The following is a 20,535-nucleotide window of genomic DNA, read 5'->3' as shown; positions in this document are numbered from 1 at the left end:
CATGTTAAAAGAAAGTTTTAATCACTTTCTAGGTCACAAGGAATTTACATTGAGCTAATGTTCAAAATGAGTACGTAATGAAGATATCACGTTCAGAGATTTTATTGTATGTCCTCAGGCCTGCTGCGATTGGAGGAGCTAGTGCGTCACTTCCTCATCTCCCGGGAAACGCTTTCAGTCAGAATGCTTAATGAAAACCTGGACCCCACCCCCCTGCTGAAGGAAATCCGTAATGACAAAGTTGCAACTATTATTATTGATGCCAATGCATCAGTGTCAATACTAATACTAAAGAAGGTATGTGTGTTAATCTTTGTCTTATAGATTACATTTAGGGACTTATTGATGTTATCTTTTTACCAATAAGAAGCCATTTTCAACTAAAAACAAACCACATCAGTGTTACCATCAAGCAGGATCAGAAATAAACCTAGGCTTGGGGCCAAAAAAATTCAAATGTTGGGGCAAAAAAAATTCATCCTGGTTTGTATTTTTATTTTTTTATGTAACATAATTATATCTAGATATAATTCATTTTCATATATTAATTATTCAGGTAGACAGTTCATTTTAATGAAGTACTTTACATAAAAGGATGACACAGTGTTTTTATGTGGTTAGAAAAAATAAAGATAAAAATTCCCCTGAAAATGAACTCCAGGATAAAAAGTGAATTTCTGACATTGCCATCATGGTTTATATGCCTAATAAATAGAAATATCACTTCCTATCACTGTTCGCTAGACAGCAGGGCAACTTTTTTACATGTGTTATTACAAAACACATACATGTTACAAGAAAATCATTCAGGCATGTAAACTTCACAAATGACTGAACTGTGCTAATGTGCAGTACTAAAAACAAAATAGGGACTATATTTATGGTATCCAACACATATCTTGCCATTTCTCCCTCTCTCTAGGCCGCAGAATTAGGCATGACTTCAGCCTTCTACAAGTACATCCTCACCACAATGGTAAACCAACCTCTTTTTTTCACTTTGACGAATGACTCTACCCTTTCTCCCCAAAAACCACTATCAACCAATAACAGCACCGGCAGGCCTGGCCATTGATTAGTTAGCTCATCAGAGATGCACAGTGCATCCATGCCATTTATCATCATCATTGTGGCTGAGGTGGATTATGCCCTTGTTTTGAGGTTGCATTTTTTTGGCTCTTATGTTATTGTTGTGAGTTTAGGATTTAATATAGCTGCTACAAGTTTAAGTGAAGTAGGCTAAAGCTTTTGACCTTGGTAGGTAAACATGTTGGCAAACTGAATATTGGGAGATAAGATTAGATACTGCCCAAATATATTGTTGTTGGCCTCAATAAATGGAATATTCTGTGTCGGGAAGGGAATCATAAGGAATTTAACTTTCCGGTTCCGATTCTTCTTAATGATTTCAGTTCCAATGCCTCTTAACAATTCTTTCAGTACTTTCGAGGACAAAATTCTTTGGAAATAAGAAATGCTTTCTCGGGGGACTACCACCCCTGGAGTCATGAGTTCGAATCCAGGGTGTGCTGAGTGACTCCAGCCAGGTCTCCTAAGCAACCAAATTGACCCGGTTGCTAGGGAGGGTAGAGTCACATGGGGTAGCCTCCTCGTGGTCGCTCTAATGTGTGGTTCTCGCTCTCAGTGGAGCATGTGGTGAGTTGTGCGTGGATGCCGCGGAGAATAGCGTGAAGCCTCCACACACGCTAGGTCTCTGCGCTCAACAAGCCACGTGATAAGATGCGCAGATTGACGGTCTCAGACGTGGAGGCAACTGAGATTCGTCCTCCACCACCCATATTGAGGCGAGTCACTACGTCACCACAAGGACTTAGAGCGCATTGGGAATTGTAAATATAAAAGAAGTAACCGAGTATATAAATAATAACACTTTAAGAAATGGATGCACGTTGTAGAAGAGACAGAACTTGTTTCTTAATTTCTTTCATTCAGATTGCTGTAGAAATTGAAACTAAACACTAACAATGAGCGCAGCTTACGTGCATGGACGCATCTTACCTATGACAAGCTCCGAGGGGAAAAATTAAGTGTTCATACACAGATACAGTACGCATGCAGGGTAAAGTCACTTGGAATAATAAATCACAAATAATAAATCACATCTTTTAAATTCGCTGCCCGGCATTCGCATAATCTCGAAAGTGAACTCCGTTTTATCTGCATATAGTGCTGGAATTCTGATGTATATCTACTTGGCGGAGACACATTGATGTGGCCAAGTGTAAATGAAATGTGCTTATTTAATCATATAGAAATCCGTTTAGTAAAAACGCATGAAGTGACCAAGTGTAAATACCCACTTAGATGCATAAATTCAATCCAATAATTGATCCTAACCATATAATAAATACAAATTCTAAACAAACAAGAAATTTATAATTATTATATTATTGTATTATTACAATGATTACAACAAAACTCATGTGTATCTTTAACTGCATATTGTTATATGAACAACCAGATAGTGAAGTCTCACAGCTCTGAAGTACAACATTTTAGACAGTGTTATGTAGCCTATTGTTGTACTTCATCCTTGTGAGACTTCAACAGTGCTTATTTCATTTCGAGCTGTACATTCATAATATGCGCAACAGTATAAGATTCATTAATTAGCCGCTCTGACTGATGTACAAGTGTTTTTGATTCACTAAAAAGAACCAGCACATAGAGTCATTTGTTCAGGAATCGGACTACGTCAGATGTGCTGTATTTTCAAAAGAACTGGTTCATAAGACTCATTTGTTCTTGTATCAGACTGCACTAAATGTGCTTTGTGTTGCTGTACTGTGAGTATTTCCGTAGAGTGTTCGGTCCGCATCGGTGGAAAATTGCACGTGCGAGAGCTGTAAACAGAATCGAAAGTCATGAAAATCAAACGGTTCCAGTATTTTTTATAATTTTTTTATTCTCGGTTCCCAACCCTTTCGAGTTCAGTACAAGGTAAGTTCAATCGACAGCATTTGTGGCATAATAATTACCACAAAAATTTATTTTGACTTGTTGCAAAAATCAAAGTTACAGTGAGGCACTTAACAGTGGAAGTGAATGGGGCCAATTTTTGGAGCATTTAAAGGCAGAAATGTGAAGCTTATAATTTTATAAAATCAAATTTTTTGAGCTGTAAAGTTGTTTAAATTGTCATTTTTACAGCCAATTTAGGATTTTAGGGTCTATGATGTTACATTGTCATAGCAGCGAAGTTGTAAAATTGAATTTAACTTTACACAGAAATGGTTAGTAAGTGATTTTATCATACTAAAGTCATGTTATCGGACGCATATTGTATATGTCTTGTGACTGTCCTTTTAAAACAGTATTTTAATGTTTACGAATTTACTTTCATTGTAAGTGCTTTACTGTAACCCAGATTTTTGCTTTTTTCTAATAAAAGGAGGAACAAGTCGAAATAATTTTTTTTGGTAATCAACATTATGCCACAAATGTTGTCGATTAGGCTTCACTGGTATTGAACCCGGAAACTTGCTTTAATGACTTTCATATACATAACATATTTTCAACATGTGATTAGCAATAGAGTTCAACATTACATTTTGAATTTGTTTGATTTAAATATTTAAAACAAAACATTTGACTGTGGAATTAGTTGGAAACGACATATTTCTTTAACCCTGCATTTTTCATCTAATATTTGGTTATTTATGAATGTATTTTTTATTTTAAAAAAAATATATATATATATTTGGGAGGTAGCCAGTGCTCAGTCTGCAGTAAAGCAGCAATTTGAAGAGACTTCAGATGAATGAATAGGAGTATGACTTTAGGATGAATGTTTTAAATTAGTAATATTTTTTGCAATATTTTTTTATTATTATTATGGCACCATAATGAATGTTTCAATATGCATCTTTCATATAGTGTAATTTATGAAATTTGGATGCTGGGAGTGAGTGTCCGTGCGAGGCTACTTTTTCTTTTTACTTTCAAATACAAGCTTGGCCATTTTATTAAGCTGACTTTGGCAAGCTCTTCTCCTAGAACAGGGACAAATCCTGATGACTCCCAGGCAATACTAAAAATGTACACTGGATTCTTTGGTGGCTGTTGAGTGATGTCTGTCAGTAGTAAAGTTGGTGCCTCTACAGTTTAATTTAGTGTCTGAAAGAGGTCATCATCTTGTCAGTTTCACATTGTCTGGAATCTAATTGAGAGCAGTCTGAAGATGAAAGACACTTTTGTTACGGTCTTTTCATTATCAAGCCAGTCAAGAGAGTTGTGCTATTGATCATACCTCTACATTTATAAACTATGACAAGCATTCTCAGGATGAATCTAAACACAAAAGGATGTATCACAATGACAGAACAAGGACCTTCCACAAGTTTCCTTGCAAACTGATCAATATATGCAGAAATATTGGAAGCTCTTTATGACAAGGTGACTGAGTGTCTTTAGAGGTGGAGTTGGATCCTCCCTCAGCTCAGCTGCCATGTGGAGAGAGATTGTTTGTGATAAATAATCTACAAGTTCCTTTGTTGTGGCACCAAATGACCATGATGGATCCTCCAAGAACTCTCTTACTGCTTCTAAAGTTCTGGAAAAGGTATTTGTAGATGTTACCATTAATAAGCAATGCTAACTACCTTTGGGATTCTCCACTTGCCAGTGGGTTGAAAAGGTCAAGAGGCAATTGATTTTGCAGCCAAGGTGAAAGCCATGATACTCATAACAAGCCAAAAAAAAAAAAAAAAAAAAAAAAAAAAAAAAAAAAAAAGAGAGACCATTTAATGTTTCCATTGAATGCTCCAAATAGGCACCACTTATATTGAGTGGAGCTCTAGTTAGTTTGGACTTTGCCTTCAGTAAATGATTATTTATTTATTTATTTATGAGGGTTGTCCCACAGGGAACATGCCAGGCAAATGTGGCTATTTGAAAAACCCATTTTTCTGAATGATATGTAAATATTACTAAACCACTCAAATATGTGATTCTAGTGTTTCTATAGTCAGATAAGCCACAACTGTATAAATATTATAATAATAAATATGTCAAAACATGATGAAAAAATCTAGCGATGACATTAACCCTCCTAAGCTGTTCAAAAATGGTCAACACCTTGGCAGTTTGTGGTAATTTTTGACTGGATAAAATAAAGGTGTACCCCCCTTTTTTATGAAATGTTATATAACACTAATTTCCCTTAAGTAGTAATAATAAAATTATGCACTTCTTTTGAGATTTTAGGTTATTTAGATCTTGTTTACATGTAGATTTTTCAATTTCACAATCATTTGCATATGCAAATAAACAACTTCACTACAGTAAAAATCTACACTTCTCTAAGTTTAAACATAAAGAAAATATGAGAAAATATGAGAATTTGTCATGGGGCAGATTGCAGCCATCTGGTGAGAAAAAGAAAAATAACATGATTGAAAATCATGTTGTGACAATAATAGCCAGTAGTGCAGCTGCAGTATTCTATGCAGCCACCTCAGCAAGCTCTTGTTCTTCATCACTGGAGTCAAGCAATTGTTCCATGTTCTCATGAACAGGATAGTGTTTCACCATGGTGCTGCCACAGAATGAACTGTGAGCTATGCCCAAGAGGCTACATGTATAACTCAGAGTTCCACGTCATGGCCGCCGCCGAGCCAGAGTTCCACGTCATGGCCGCCACCGAGCCAGAGTTCCACATCATGGTCGCTAAGCTAGCGGCATCTTCTGCTCCATGCCACATCACAGCAACGCCTCTGCCTGCTCCATGCCACGTCACAGCGACGCCTCTTCCTGCTCCATGCCACGTCACAGCAACGCCTTTGCCTGCTCCATGCCACGTCACAGCAACGCCTCTGCCTGCTCCATGCCACGTCACAGCAACGCCTCTGCCTGCTCCATGCCACGTCACAGCAACGCCTCAGCCTGCTCCATGCCACGTCACAGCAACGCCTCAGCCTGCTCCATGCCATGTCACAGCCACACCTGAGCAGTTGGATGTGGAGATGGTTCCCACCCTTATGCCCACCCTTAGTTCTCCTGAGCAGGCAAGGGGAACTTTCGGCCCTCCGAGCCCTGGACTTTGCCCTGGTCTGTCGGTCCCTCGACATTGCCTCTGCTCTGTGTTCCCTCGGCTCCACTGCAGTCCTTCGGCCTGTCGGCTTTGCCAGGGTCCCTCGTCTGTCGGTCACCTGGCTCCGCTTTGGCTCTCCAATCCTCTGGTTGCGCCTCATCCCTCCGATCTGTCAGCTCCACCGGGGACCTCATTACCTACGGCTCCACCTTGGTCCTCAGTCCCACCGGCTCCACCTCAGTCTTCTGATCCCCCAGCTCCGCCTTGCTCCTCCGAGCCTCCAGCACCACCTTAGTCTTCCTGCCATCGGCTCCACCCTGGCCATTCGAGTCTTTTGGCTACTCTCCGGGCACCAAGTTCCATGGCTCCGCCCCTCGGGCCTCTCATGGCTCCACCCCCCCATGGACTTTGCCCTGGTCACGCCCCACGCCTCAAGACACGCCCCCCCCAGCTCCCTACAGAACTTTGAATTTATATCATGTTTTACGTGTTTTGTTTATGTGTTGGGGCGTTGGGAGCTGCCCCTTAGTGGGGGGGGATATGTCATGTGTATTTTGTTGATTCGTGTCTTTTATTTTGAAATGTTTAGTTCCTGTTTCCCTTGTCATGTGATTCCTGTTTTCCCTCCATGTTCATGTGTCATGTTTTCATTGGTTTATTGTTTAATTAGCTTGTTATGAGTTCTGTTTGTTTATTTTTTTATGTTCTCCCATGTCTTGTATTTAAGCCCTCATGTTTGCATTGTCTAGTTGTCAAGTATTGAATGTGAATGTATATGGATGTGTTTTGCTCCTAGCCAAGTCAAGCCATGTTATGTTTATAGTCAAGTCATAGGTCAAGTTCATGTTTATGTTTTATGTTTCACGTTTGTAGTTAGGGTTATTGGTTATCACATTTGTAAATAAACTGCATTGGGTTCTTCATCTTCTCATCATCATCGTCTTCTTCATTGCCATTGCCAGCAGCCAGCATCGTTACAATGCTGTCATTGATGCTAAAGGGGGCAATACACAGTATTAAGAACTAAGGGTATGCAAACTTTTGAGCACAACTGTAAGTATAGAAACAATATATTTTAAAATTATTTTAAAATATCCTAATATGTACAAATATATAAGTAGTTTAAGGGTGAAGGGAGACCGACTCGATTACGTCATTTACAGTGCATCATGGGAGTGCGCTGCGCTCCGAGCCGAGTTTCACGGGTTTTGTTGGATGCGGTTCTCTGATTGGTCGATCTTTCTCTGCTGTACCATGGGTAATGTAGTTGTTTACCATGAATTCCGCTATCAAACACTATTTTTAAGCAATGAAGTTGAGATAACGCAGATGGATGGCTTCAACGGAAGCATATACCATCGATGAACAACCTTGGAGCACATGGTTGGTCTGTCTTTAAAGGTTTATAAGTTATCGTTGAAAATCAATTAGTCTATGGGGTAAATTAATGGGACTATTACTTCCGGAACCAGACTGCTGTGCTCTATACCAAAAGGTGTGTCCCAAACCGCATACTTCTGCACTATTTTACGTCATTTGTAGTATAAGTAGTGCGAGAAGTATGTTTACACTGAAAATGCAACAAAAAGAAGTGTATTAAGAGTATGCGGATGATGCATTTTTCAACCGTCAAAATGGAGTGTGGAATGTTGGACACTTCGTGCACTCAGCGCACGCCGCTTGCCGTACATAGCGGAAAGGGCGGATTTATCAGCAGCGATGGTGATCTGGCCAAACAATTGTAAATAATGGAGAATATTACAACTAGCGAAACTTCTGTGAAGACAGTACCTTATAAAAGAGAGTCAGTGCTTTACCATCATACCATGCTGTGTGAATATGTATATTATACAAGTGTTGAACTGAGGGTGAATAGCGCCTTAAAGCTAGCGGCAACACAACGTTTGGGTTTGAAACATCACTTCTGTCAGCTGTTAAATGGTGAATGCTTCCATGTAGTAAAAAAACTTTGTGTTCCATTTGGGATGATACTACACTTTGAAAATTCATACACTACATAGCTGAGTGCATAGTACATTTTGTAAGTGCATAGTGTATAGTGTGTCATTTGGTACACAGCTAAAGTCTTTCTAGCAAGTCAGTCCAATGTCGGCCATCTTTGGAACACTCTTGGGAGGCTATTTCCAGTCATGCCAGTGCAGCTACTTGAATGGATAAAGACCAAAATCTCAAAAACGGTTGTTCAAGATTACGATCAAAGAACATATTTCAAATCAGCAATAAAATCTGACAATATTGGTATCATAAATTGTGATTCTTTACCTCATATTATGCTAAAAAACAAAATGTTCCTGGCTTGTATAGCTAATGCACATGCGTGTTCTAGAGTTGATTGACGGGTGATGTCTGTATATAAAAGGTGATTGGCTCTTGGTTCCCAAACCTGTTCCAGGAGGCCCCCCAACACTACACTTTTGGATACCTCCCTAATCAATCACACCTGATTATACTCATCAGCTAATTAGTGGAGACTCCAAGACCTGAACTGGGTGTGTCAGAAAAGGGAGATATACAAAATGTGCAGTGTTGGTGGGCCTCCAGGGAAAGGGCTGGGAACCACTGCTTTAAAGTATATTGGAGTACCATATCATAGTACCTGAATTAATCATACATGTTATATCAACAAAGTACAATGGTATTACCATCACTGCTTAGTGCCACCATAGTAGGCCAAAATTTTGTAAGAGTCTCTCTCTTTCTCGCACAGGATTTCCCTCTGTTGCGATTGGATGATGTGGGAGATGATCAGACAAATATAGTTGGCTTCTCCATGCTGAACAGCAGTCATCCCTTCTACCTAGAGTTCATCAGGAGTCTGAACCTGTCATGGAGGGAAGGCTGTGATATCAGCCCTTATCCTGGTCCAGCGGTGAGTTTACACCATAAAATATACATTTCATAGAAAATTAAAAACAGGAAATGTTCCCACACACATCTATTAATCAGGGGGGATGCTAGGATTTTAACCTAAGGTGCCTAGCAGATGGGATGTTTTCAAGAATCCTATTCAAAAACGCTTGAGAAGAAAACTTGAGAAGTTTTATAATAACTGGTAATGGGAGGATTCGGAGTGAAATTACCTCAGATACCTTACTGCCACTGTTTTCATTAATTGTGAAGAGAAATCACTTAATTAGATTTTTTAAGGGTTTAAATCGCAGATTTTATGGGGGTCATGATGTAAAAGGGGCTAAATAATCCATAATATGAGAGACATTTTATTGCATTATTTAAACCAGAACTTGGCTAAAATTTGCTGAGAAGTAAAAACTGCAAACCATAAATCATAGTAATGCCTTCATTTACAGTATGGAATAATAAGACATTGTTTCTGCCTGAAGGTCTTTAAAATGTGTCTAAATATGATGTGTGCTTTTGATGCCACACAACATAATTTAGACATTACGTTTTCTGTTCAGGAGGAAGACAGCTGCTCGAGCCCTAACAGGCATAAAGAATCCTTGTCCCCCTTATGACATCACTGGCTGTCTTTCTCTATTTTCCTTTCCTTTATTCTCTCTTCTTCTTCTTTCCTTCCATTCTCTTCACTATCTTTACATCCGTGTATCGTCTCATTTCTCCTGCAGTTGTCATCAGCACTGATGTTCGATGCGGTGCATGTGGTGGTTGGGGCAGTGCAAGAACTAAACCGCAGTCAGGAGATTGGCATGAAGCCTCTTAGTTGCACCTCCTCTCTCATCTGGCAGCATGGCACCAGTCTCATGAACTACCTGCGCATGGTACGTGTATCCATGGCTACCCCATCAGCAGCCATCTTCTGGTTGCTGAATATGATGACTTTCGTGTTTACTGTTTGCGGCTTTTGTTATGTCTGCACGGGGGTTAGTTTGAGGTTTGTGTTGTCTCTGATGAACTAATCATTAGTGTCCTCATTTTATGCTGCCCTCATCCCAGATAGCACATATACACCTCTGATATTTATGTTTTAAATCTTTTCATCAGGAAAGCATCACAGTCTAATTAACATCTTATTAAGCAGACTTACATACAGCTCACTGAGCACTTTATTCGGAACACCTGTACACCTACATATTCATGCGATTATCTAATCAGCCAATCACGTGGCAGCAGTGCAGTGCATATAATCATATAGATATGGGTCAGGAGCTTCAGTTAATGTTTACATCAATCATCAGAAAGGGGATAAAATGTGATCTCAGTGGTTTCAATCGTAGCATAATTTATGGTGCCAGATGGGCTGGTTTGAGTATTTCTGTAACTGCTGATCTCCTGGGATTTTCACGTACAACAGTCCCTAGAATTTACTCCGAATGGTGCCAAAAGCAAAAAAACATCCTGTGAGTGGCAGTTCTGTGGATGGAAATATCTTGTTGATGAGAGAGGTCAACAGAGAATGGCCAGACTGGTTCGAACTGACAGAGTCTACAGTAACTCAGATAACCGCTCTGTACAACTGTGGTGAGAACAATATCATCTCAGAATGCTATTATGATATGCGGGTTGGTGCTTTTTTGGTGGCACGAGGGGGACCTATACAATATTAGGCAGGTGGTTTTATGTTGTGGTGTATGCCATCGTATGCCATCGATGAACAACCTCGGAGCTCATGGTAGGTCTGTCTTTAAAGGTTTATAAGTTATAGTTGAAAATCAATTTGTCTATGGGGTAAATTAATGGGACATTTACTTCCGGAACCAGACTGTTGAGCTCTATACCAAAAGGTGCATCCCAAACCGCACACTTCTGAACTATCTTACGTAATTTTGTAGTGCAAGTAGTATGTTTACACTGAAAATGCAACAAAAAGAAGTGTACTATGAGTACCCGGATGATGCACTTTTTCAACCGTCAAAACGGAATGTTGATTATTTCTGTAACTGCTGATCTCCTGGGATTTTCCTGCATAACAGTCTCTAGAGTTTACTCAGCATGGTGCCAAAAACAAACAATATCCAGTGAGCGGCAGTTCTGTGGATGGAAACACCTTGGTGATAATAGAGGTCAACGGAGAATGGCCAGACTGGTTCGAGCTGAAAGAAAGGCTACAGTAACTCAGATAACCACTATGTAAAATTGTAGTGAGCAGAATAGCATCTCAGAATACACAACACGTCGAACCTTGAGGCAGAAGAGCTACAACAGTAAAAGACCACATTGGGTTTCACTTCTGTCAGACAAGAACAGAAAGCTGAGGCTGCAATAAGACTGGAAAAACATAGCCTGGTCTGATGAATCTAAAAGCCACACAGATGGTAGGGTCAGAATTTGGCACCAACAGCATGAATCTATGGACCCAACCTGCCTTGTGTCAACAGTCCAGGCTGGTGGCGGTGGTGTACTGGTGTGGGGAATGTATTCTTGGCACACTTTGGGCCCGTTAATACCAATCAATCATCGCTTGAATGCCACAGTCTATTTGAGTATTGTTGCTGACCATGTGCATCCCTTCATGGCCACAATTTACCCATCTTCTTATGGTTAATTTCAGCATGTTAATGCACCATGTCACAAAGCAAAAGTCATCTCAAACTGGTTTTATGAACATAACAATGAGTTCACTGTTCTTGAGTGGCCTTCCCAGTCACTGGATCTGAATCCAATAGAACACCTTTGGGATGTGGTACAACGAGATATTTGCAGTATGAATGTGCAGCTGACAAATCTGCAAAAATTGCATGATGCAATAATGTCAACATGGACCAGAATCTCAAAGGAATGTTTCCAACATCTTGTGGAATCAATGTCATGAAGAATTGAGGCTATTTTGAGAGCAAAGTGAGGCCCTTCCCAGTATTAGTATATAGTGTTCCTAAAGTGCTCAGTGAGTCTTTGCATTGTAAATCAAAAAGTTCAGAGCACATGAATGACCAGGAAAAGTCTTTTTATATTTTGTTTCCCACTTAAATGTGAGATGTCTTAGTAACAAATGCCCAACTCGGAGGTAGGAGCTTCTCAGGTCCACTTGAAGGCAGCAATACTTCCCATTTCTGAAATGTTAATTATGAGTACTATGTCATGTTAAAGTTCTTTGTTGTTGGAAAGAAAAGGAATCATGGACGACACCAGGTTCATTCTTGCATATTTCTTGGGGAACTCTTATTTTGACCCCGTAATACATGTTACTCAGTCAACATGCATCAAATGATTGCTGATATACGTAAATGTATGTGACGGACATGGCAAGCGCTTACAATTAGCTGTATTTAGAAAAAAGAGCAAAACCTTTCATTAACTACAGAAAATGTACTCTCATGGGCTTTTATGGATTCTTTTAAGTCCGGTCTTTTTTTTTTTTTTAATTATTGGTTTTGGCATGTGTAATTTGTATATTAGTGATTTAGAATATGATATTTACAGAACTGTTTTTTTTTTTTTTTTTTTCCTTCATGTGTTGATATTTTAGTACTTGTAACAGGCAGCATTTTGACTGCTGCAGATAAGGTAACCAGGGCCATTGTCCCCTTTCCCTCTTTTATTGGGGACTTTTAGAATTGTGCTTATTCGCCATGAATTCCCTCTGGATCTTTATAATGGCGATTTTGGATTTATGAGTAAAATAAAGTCTGGGGTTACTTTAAAGGGATAGTTCACCCAAAAATGAAAATTCTCTCATTATTTACTCACCTGCATGATATCCCAGGTGTGTATGACTTCCTTTCTTCACCAGAACACATTTGAATAAAAATAGCAATATATCTCAGCTCAGTAGGTCCTTAAAATGCAGGTGAATGGTGATCCGATTTTTGAAGCTCCAAAAATCACAGACAGTCAGCATAAACGTCATCCATATGCCTCCAGATGTTAAATAAATAAATAAATCGCTTTTGGTGCGAAAAAAAGATACATATTTAAGTACTTTTTTTTTTACTGTAAATCATGCTTTCGGTCAGAATGCATGTTACGTGTAACATAATAGCATTGGCATTTGAAAAACTCGAGAACTAACGCAAGTGAGTCACAGCCGGAAGAGCAGTGCTGTTTACAAGTGAGAAGGAGGAATGCTGTACAGTAGCTTCGTTGGTTTTGGTTTAGATCTGTATTTATCTGTTTCTTTACTCACAATGGTCCGTTTGTTTGCTCATCCTGGATGTCTCAACTGAGAAGAGAACTTGAGATTATGCCTGTATCATGGCAACAGTAATACGTCACACGAGAGACCGCATGAAGCTTACCGGAAACAATTATTTAGAGTTAAAAAGTACTTAAATATTGATCTTTTTTCGCACCAAAAACGATCGTATCCCTTTAAAAGACATTAATTTAACTGCTGGAGTCGTATCGATGCCGTTTATGCAGACTGTCTGTGAGTTTGAAGCTTCAAAATATTGGATCACCATCCACCTGCATTTTAAGGACCTACTGAGCTAAGATATTTTTCTAATATTCTTCAGTTGTTTTCTGGTGAAGAAAGAAAATCATGCACACCTGGGATATTATGAGGGTGAATAAATAATGAGAGAATTTTCATTTTTGGGTGAACTATCCCTTTTAAAAAACATGGACGTTTTTTTCTACAACAAACGTGACTTTTGAAGCCACATTGAAGCACAAACTAATATATATATATATATATATATATATATATATATATATATATATATATATATATATAAATATACATTTCTCCCATAGTCATTGGAGCACTTGGTCCCCTTTGTCTCATGGCTCATGACCATGTTCTTAGTTCTCTCCCTACTATCGAAGGCCCTGATATTAACCAATGTGTTCTAACTTTTATGTCCTCTGATGATTATGCATACTATAGTAATTTTACAACTGCCATTAGGATTTATGGTGTAGCATCAGAGCAATTATAACTGTGCCTTATAACCAGATGTGTAAGGTTTATTTCAACCTGTCTAAAGGTCAAGTTATATATTATTTTAATGCACCTATTAAAAATTGTGAGGTCCTAGATGGGGTTTCAATTGTCTGTTTTGTCTATGTCTTTCATTTTCAGTGTCCCTCCATCTGTTTTACAGTTTGTTCCATCACTCCATCTTTTCACCACTGCTTTTGGCAGCATCTCCACACCTCCGCACATCTGCCATTCTGGTTTGTCTCCGTCGCCAAGTGTTTACTTCTCTTACCTATGTTGTCTTTCTTTCTTGCTCTGATGTTGTTTGAATCATACACCTGTGCTGTGTGACCATTCACCGTTGTTACACAGACCTACCAGTGTTAAAGGAAATTACACTCATGTCTATCTAAATCCATATAACATTGTGGAACACATGTAAATGAAGTGCAAGGGAACAGAGTCTGTCAAGTTTCAAAATGACAAACTATAACTATAAAAGCACCATAAAAGCATCATAAAAATGATCCATGTTACTCATACTCTATATTACAAGTTGTCTTCTAAAGCCATATGATAACTTTGTCTGAGTTTCAGACAAAAATTTAAGTCATTATTTACTGAAAATCTTATGTAATCTGCTGTAACTCTCAAATCAAAGATAGCGACATGAACATCAATGACGTTTGGTCATGAGACATATGAGAACGGAAGGTGTTTGGCATCAGTGGCCATTAATGCACCAGTGTTACAATCCTTATGACTTTTGCAGTCAGTTTCGTAGATTTGCCAGATGAGAAACTTTGCAGTGTATAAAGACCTAGATTTCAGTCTGTTCCTCATGCAAAGATATCTTGTGGCTTCAGAAGACTTGGAATAAGTCATGTTGACCACTTTTATGATTCTTTAATGGTGCTGTTAAAGAATCATAAAGAATGGTGTTGTAATTTTGGAGCTTGACAGACCCAGTCACATTTCACTGTCATAATATGAAAAAGAGCTGAATGAAAATTCTTCAAAAATTCTCCTTTTGTGTTCCATGAAATAAAGAAAGGCATACGGTTTGGAACAACAATAGGATGAGTACTGTAAATAATGACAGAATGTTTATTTTCAAGTGAACTATTCCTTAATCATCTCTAAGTTTTCCTCTTACTTGTCCTCTGGCTGTCTTTCTCTGTCTTTCCGCCAGTGCCATAATTTCTTCTTTAATATTGTTGCTCAAAATTACTTGCTATTTGTCATTCTTGTTTGTTCCCATTTCCTCACCTCCTCTCTTTCTTTTTAGGTAGAGTATGATGGCCTGACAGGCCATGTGGAGTTTAACAGCAAAGGCCAACGAACCAATTACACCCTTCGTATTCTCGAAAAATTCAAGGGAGGTCACAAAGAGGTAACACGCACACAAACAAACACACAAACACACGCATTTATGAACACTAAATCTGGATTTAATTCTGAACCACAGGAGAGGCTGTGAGGTCTAATGAATAGGCGGTAGCCAGAGTAATCACCACTTCACTCCTCTCTTATTTACCAAAGTATTGATCCTTCGCTTCATGCTCTTTTATCTCTCCTTCATCCCCTCGTCTCATTCACTCAACTCGTTTATTCCTCCCCATTTCCCCCTTATGAAATCAAACATGTTTTAAAACAAATTATGTTTAATTATTCATTTAGTTTATATGGCTTCTACATAACACAGATTTTGTAAGTAGTTTAAATTGTGTTTACATTTTTTTTTTTCTCGGTAATAAAAAAAAAAAAAGCATAATGTTTTTCTTTTGATTCTCTCTTCTTCCTTCACATGTGCAGATTGGTGTCTGGTACTCCAATAACACATTGGCTATGAACTCCACATCTTTAGACATCAATACATCTGAGACGTTAGCCAACAAGACACTTATCGTCACCACAATATTGGTAAGAACTTCTCCAGATTTGACTTCACTACACTCAGGGCTTTGTGGCTTTGGCACCATATGAGTAACAACCTTTCAGGATTTTGATCCATATTTCTCTGTGTAACAGATCTGATTCCACAATTACAGTATGGGGATTTTAAAGATTTGATGCTCTTTAGTACAAGCTTTGCAGATTTAAATACTGCACATGAGCAGAAAAACTACAATGGTTTTCAAAGAGATAGTCTCGCTCCAAGCTCAAGCCAGTGATGGAGCCAATGTTGGGTGGGTTGTGATGCACTGTGTTCACACTTTTCAAGGGAGTCAGCCTACAAATGGCATACTTATAGTTGTTTCTGCATATTAAGATGGGATAGAAGGTATTTTAACATCCAAGGAATTACACACTTCACCTTTAATCTTGTTACACACCTTGTTTAAAGAGCTTTCTAGTTTCCAATTAGACTGTTTGAAATAACCTCAAAGCTTAAGCTTAGACGTGTCAAAAAATAGATGATCTTGCATCCAATAATTTATGCCATTATTAATATCAATTTAGGCAAACCTACTTGTACAAGGTAACATTCATAGCAAGAAGCTTCTGCCTACAAAGAACTTTGACATGTGAAGGCCAAAGAAACACTTTTTCACTGCATTTTACTGCCGTTTCATTGCTTGGCACCAATCAAAATGCCACTTTCATTGTATGGAAATTGACTTTTATTCGAGTTTATGGTGCTTCACTATATGGAAATTACTTGTGGAATATTAGAGCATTAAATGTTACCTTCACCCTGTTTTATAGGAAGATCCATACGTGAAGCGCAAGTCAAACTACCAGGACTTTCAGGATAACGATCAGTACGAGGGATTCTGTGTGGATATGCTGAGGGAGCTGGCGAATATATTGAAGTTTTCTTTCCGGATCAAGCTAGTGGATGACGGGCTCTATGGAGCTCCAGAACCTAATGGGTCATGGACCGGCATGGTGGGGGAGCTCATCAACAGGGTATGGGTGACTAGACAAACACACAAAAAAACTAATTGAGCTCTTCTCTGAGGACACATTATGTACAAACTGATTATTTAAACAAAGAAGGGGATACTTTCTAACAACACTGACAAAAATATGAAACATCTGAGCATTTACTATTTGAGCTATGTTACTAATAAAATGTACCAATCAGTACCATCATGGACATGGCACCGTTGTGATGTCATGTTTTTTTGGACATGTACCATGGTACATGAATATGGTACCTTTATATATATCAAAATACCAGAGTATTACTGTCTGATGCTATCACTATAACATATTACCCTTTTGTAAGGCAATGAATAAAAAGAAAAAGAAAATATTTACTAAACAATATACTGTACATATCTGCATGCCTCACATTTTGGGATATGGTTGGTAGATATGGTACATGAATTTGATAATCATTCAGTACCATGGGATATATCAGAGTACCATGGTATTACCATCTGATGCCATCCCTATACAATTTTACCCTTTTGTAAGGGTACACACTCAAAGCCATCACTGGGGTGGTACCCTTGTTTTACGTACATATTTGTACCCTTAAGGAGACAAAAAGTATTTTTTTGTTCCCAGAGAAACGAATGATATATATGTACCTTTAAAGGAACACAATATCTGTATAGGTCTTTATGGTACAACTATGTACCCACAACAATTTATAAAATGTAACTAGAGGTACAAAAAAGGTCACCTTGAGCATACTACCCCCAATGACAGCCCTTGTAACTTATACAATACCTTTTTGACAAGCATATCTACAGACCTCATATTTTGGGATATGGTAGATATGGTATATTTAAAGAATATGTTTAATAAAAAAAAAAATTACTTTCAGACTAACTCATTGTGGCTGGGTGAGCAAGAGACAGACACAGTGGGTGGTGTTTTGAGAGGCATTTATTTAAAACAATAAACAACAGAAAATGTTCAAAAAGGCAAATTAAAGTGTTAAAGGGGAAAAGTGTCCAAAATAAAGGGGGATCTGGTGCCCTCGCAGTGAATAGGGGCTCTGTGTAGGATGGTTGAGTGTCCATGAGATCAGGTGCGCCTTATCCACTGCTGCCCAAACACATTTAAATTGCACCTTCCCTCTCTCTTGCCCACTCCCGTTGTGAGCCTGGCTGAAGGATGGCCCTCAGAGGCAGGGCAACGATAACAAGAGGGAGGGGCGTGTTGTTCTGCCACATTATTCAAACTAACCTTCTAACATGATTTATATTTCATACGTATATACATAAATTACACATAAATCCCACAAAACTCAAACACTTTCTAAGGCACTCAATTTGAAAATGTACTTTCTAGTAACATTTGTAAGATCCTTTTACATATTAGTTTGTTTGTGAGAAGATGCTTTGAAGTTGTTTTTTCACAATGGACCTTTGACTACTGATGTTTCCATTAGGGTAGAGATTACACATATTAGCGCTATTCGTACTAATGATAAAAATAATGGCAGCTGTAATGAGAATGGTAATGACATTCTATTAACCCCAGTACGGGCAGGTCTCGGCAAAGCCCTTTTGAAATACACCAACACACATACTCGTACTAATCAGTTTCCTCTGTCTCTAATTATTCTGTGGCACTATACCATTACAGCTACTAGAGCCAGTTAATAGTTGGCACACATTGGCGTTTTGTGTGTATTTCTGTAAGCACTCATTCCTTCGTGGTTACAGAAATGCATACAAACACAGGGGTGAATCTCAAAGATACGGTCAAAATATGTCCAGGTCTTATTTCACTCCAAACTTAAAAGAAAAAATAAGAAACTATACAGTATTTTGCTTAACCCGTCTGTCCAAGCATGTGTGTTAGTTTCACAGCATTTTGATCAGGTCAGAAAAGACTGCACTTGACTGGTAGAGTATAGATATACAGAACCTTACATTATAAACATGAACATTGCCATAGGCTTGTTTTTCACACTAAACACAAGCTATAAATCAGTGGTGGTACTATTCCTTTACTTGTGCATTACAAGTACATTACGGGTTCCCTGGCCTGAGGCAAAGGAGGGAGGAGTGTGACAAGGAGGAGGGCCAGGCCGTGACTACACACGCCCGGCCCCTAATCGGGCTAATCAGCCGAGGAGAGGGATAAGTGCAGCGGGATGCGGCAGTTCGAGAGAAAGAGAGAGAGAGAGAAAGAGAGCCACACGCAGCTGCCGTGTGTGCATTTGTGTTTTGTGTCTTTTTGTTTCATTAAATATTACTTTGACTGTTCAGCCGGTTCCCGCCTCCCTTTCCCATTTTAACCGTGTTACACCCTGTTTTTAGGACCATTAATATGTTTTGCATTTTTATATCATTTTCATGACAATAAAGCACTCTGCTATTATATACTGTAATTAAAAATATACATTCAATTAAAAAGAATTAAAAACAAATGCATTCTCATTGCTATTATTTAAACATAATGGCAGTATCTGTTGTACTGCCCTTAATATATGCTGATTAAAATTAAAATTAAATAAAATAAGCATTACAGTAATAAGGATCAAATAAGAATACACTGAAAAAACAGGAAAGCAGCTCTATTAAAAATACTAAACCAGTACACTTAAAATCAACTTCATACATATATGTTTGAGGTGAAAACACAAGTATATTGCGTAAATTCCAAGTGAAATTCAACACAGTCATCTAAAATAAATAGGAGTACAGTGCTACAAAATGTTCATATGGATTCAGACTTCTAACGGATTGTGTTTATGCAATGTGATTTTTACACAGGTTCATTTAATCCAGTTGTGTTGAGACTATTTGAATATATTTGTTGCATCAATATATTACTGAAACCGAACAGGAAATGTACATTTCCCAGCAAGCTTTGTATGGGACTAAATTGGGAGAGTACATTTTGAAATTAAGTGTAATTTTAATGTATTTTTTCACAAAATGAGACAAGTAGCAGACTTGATAGTGTTTAATATTCTGTTATGTTGGGATTTAGAGGGGTTTCTGTCATGTTGGATATTTTTGGAGGTTACAATTGTGGAAAAGAGTGATGCTAATGGTTAAGTCGAGGATTGGTTCATTACCACTGAATTGTCAATGTGCAGTGCTTTTCTTATGATGCAAATACTGTGGGGTTATCCAGGTCAGTTGTTATACTAACTGACTTGGGATCTGTAAACCCCCAGCTGCATCATACTTGTCATACAGCATAAAAAGATATAATATGCTAATGTGTTTATTGTTAATTAACAGCAATCTGCAAGGCTCTGTGGAGTTATTTCAACAGATCAAATTTAAGTTAGGGAAACTCAATTAATTTATGTTTGGCTACACAATATATTTGAGTTGAGCCAACATGTTAATTTCAGTTTAAGAAAACTCATTTTCATTGTGTGGAACCAGTGTCCACAATTGACTAAAGTTATTATTATTTTATTTTTTCCGGTAAAATGGGAATTACAAAAAAATGTAAATAAAAACTGAACATGATTTTTGTGTGTTACACACACACACTACTTTTTCTTGACACCAATATTTAAAGACACCCTTTAAAGTAGTTTTCAAAGCTCCCTCCAAGTAATCCATTAAGTGGTAATTACTCAGATCGAGAGATGTCTTAGGTGTCCTTTTTTTTTTTTCTTTACAGAATAAACTGCTTCTGATCACCCTCTCCTCCTTGAGGAATGAAAGAAGATAGGGGAAATAATGCCCCAATTGCGTTTGATTCATTATTTTTCTTTCCTTCCTCAGGAACGTTCACTCTCACACTTTTT

At 38.2% G+C, this 20,535-nt stretch overlaps 1 protein-coding gene across 1 annotated transcript in view; it reads left to right on the top strand.

The window, feature by feature from the left end:
- LOC127421569 (glutamate receptor ionotropic, kainate 5-like) overlaps window positions 1-20,535 on the top strand; it is a 129,319-nt gene that overhangs the window by 78,651 nt on the left and 30,133 nt on the right. The window contains exons 6-12 of the mRNA XM_051664699.1: window positions 119-297; window positions 923-976; window positions 8,781-8,942; window positions 9,661-9,813; window positions 15,142-15,246; window positions 15,669-15,776; window positions 16,563-16,766. Of these exons, the coding sequence (XP_051520659.1) occupies window positions 119-297; window positions 923-976; window positions 8,781-8,942; window positions 9,661-9,813; window positions 15,142-15,246; window positions 15,669-15,776; window positions 16,563-16,766 (965 nt within the window). The remainder of the gene's footprint in view (window positions 1-118; window positions 298-922; window positions 977-8,780; window positions 8,943-9,660; window positions 9,814-15,141; window positions 15,247-15,668; window positions 15,777-16,562; window positions 16,767-20,535) is intronic.

This window comes from Myxocyprinus asiaticus, chromosome 30 (assembly GCF_019703515.2).
Source record: "Myxocyprinus asiaticus isolate MX2 ecotype Aquarium Trade chromosome 30, UBuf_Myxa_2, whole genome shotgun sequence".
Taxonomy (NCBI): domain Eukaryota; kingdom Metazoa; phylum Chordata; class Actinopteri; order Cypriniformes; family Catostomidae; genus Myxocyprinus; species Myxocyprinus asiaticus.
The sequence above is the reverse complement of the archived record's forward strand: the minus strand, read 5'-3'. Positions and strand labels throughout refer to the sequence as shown.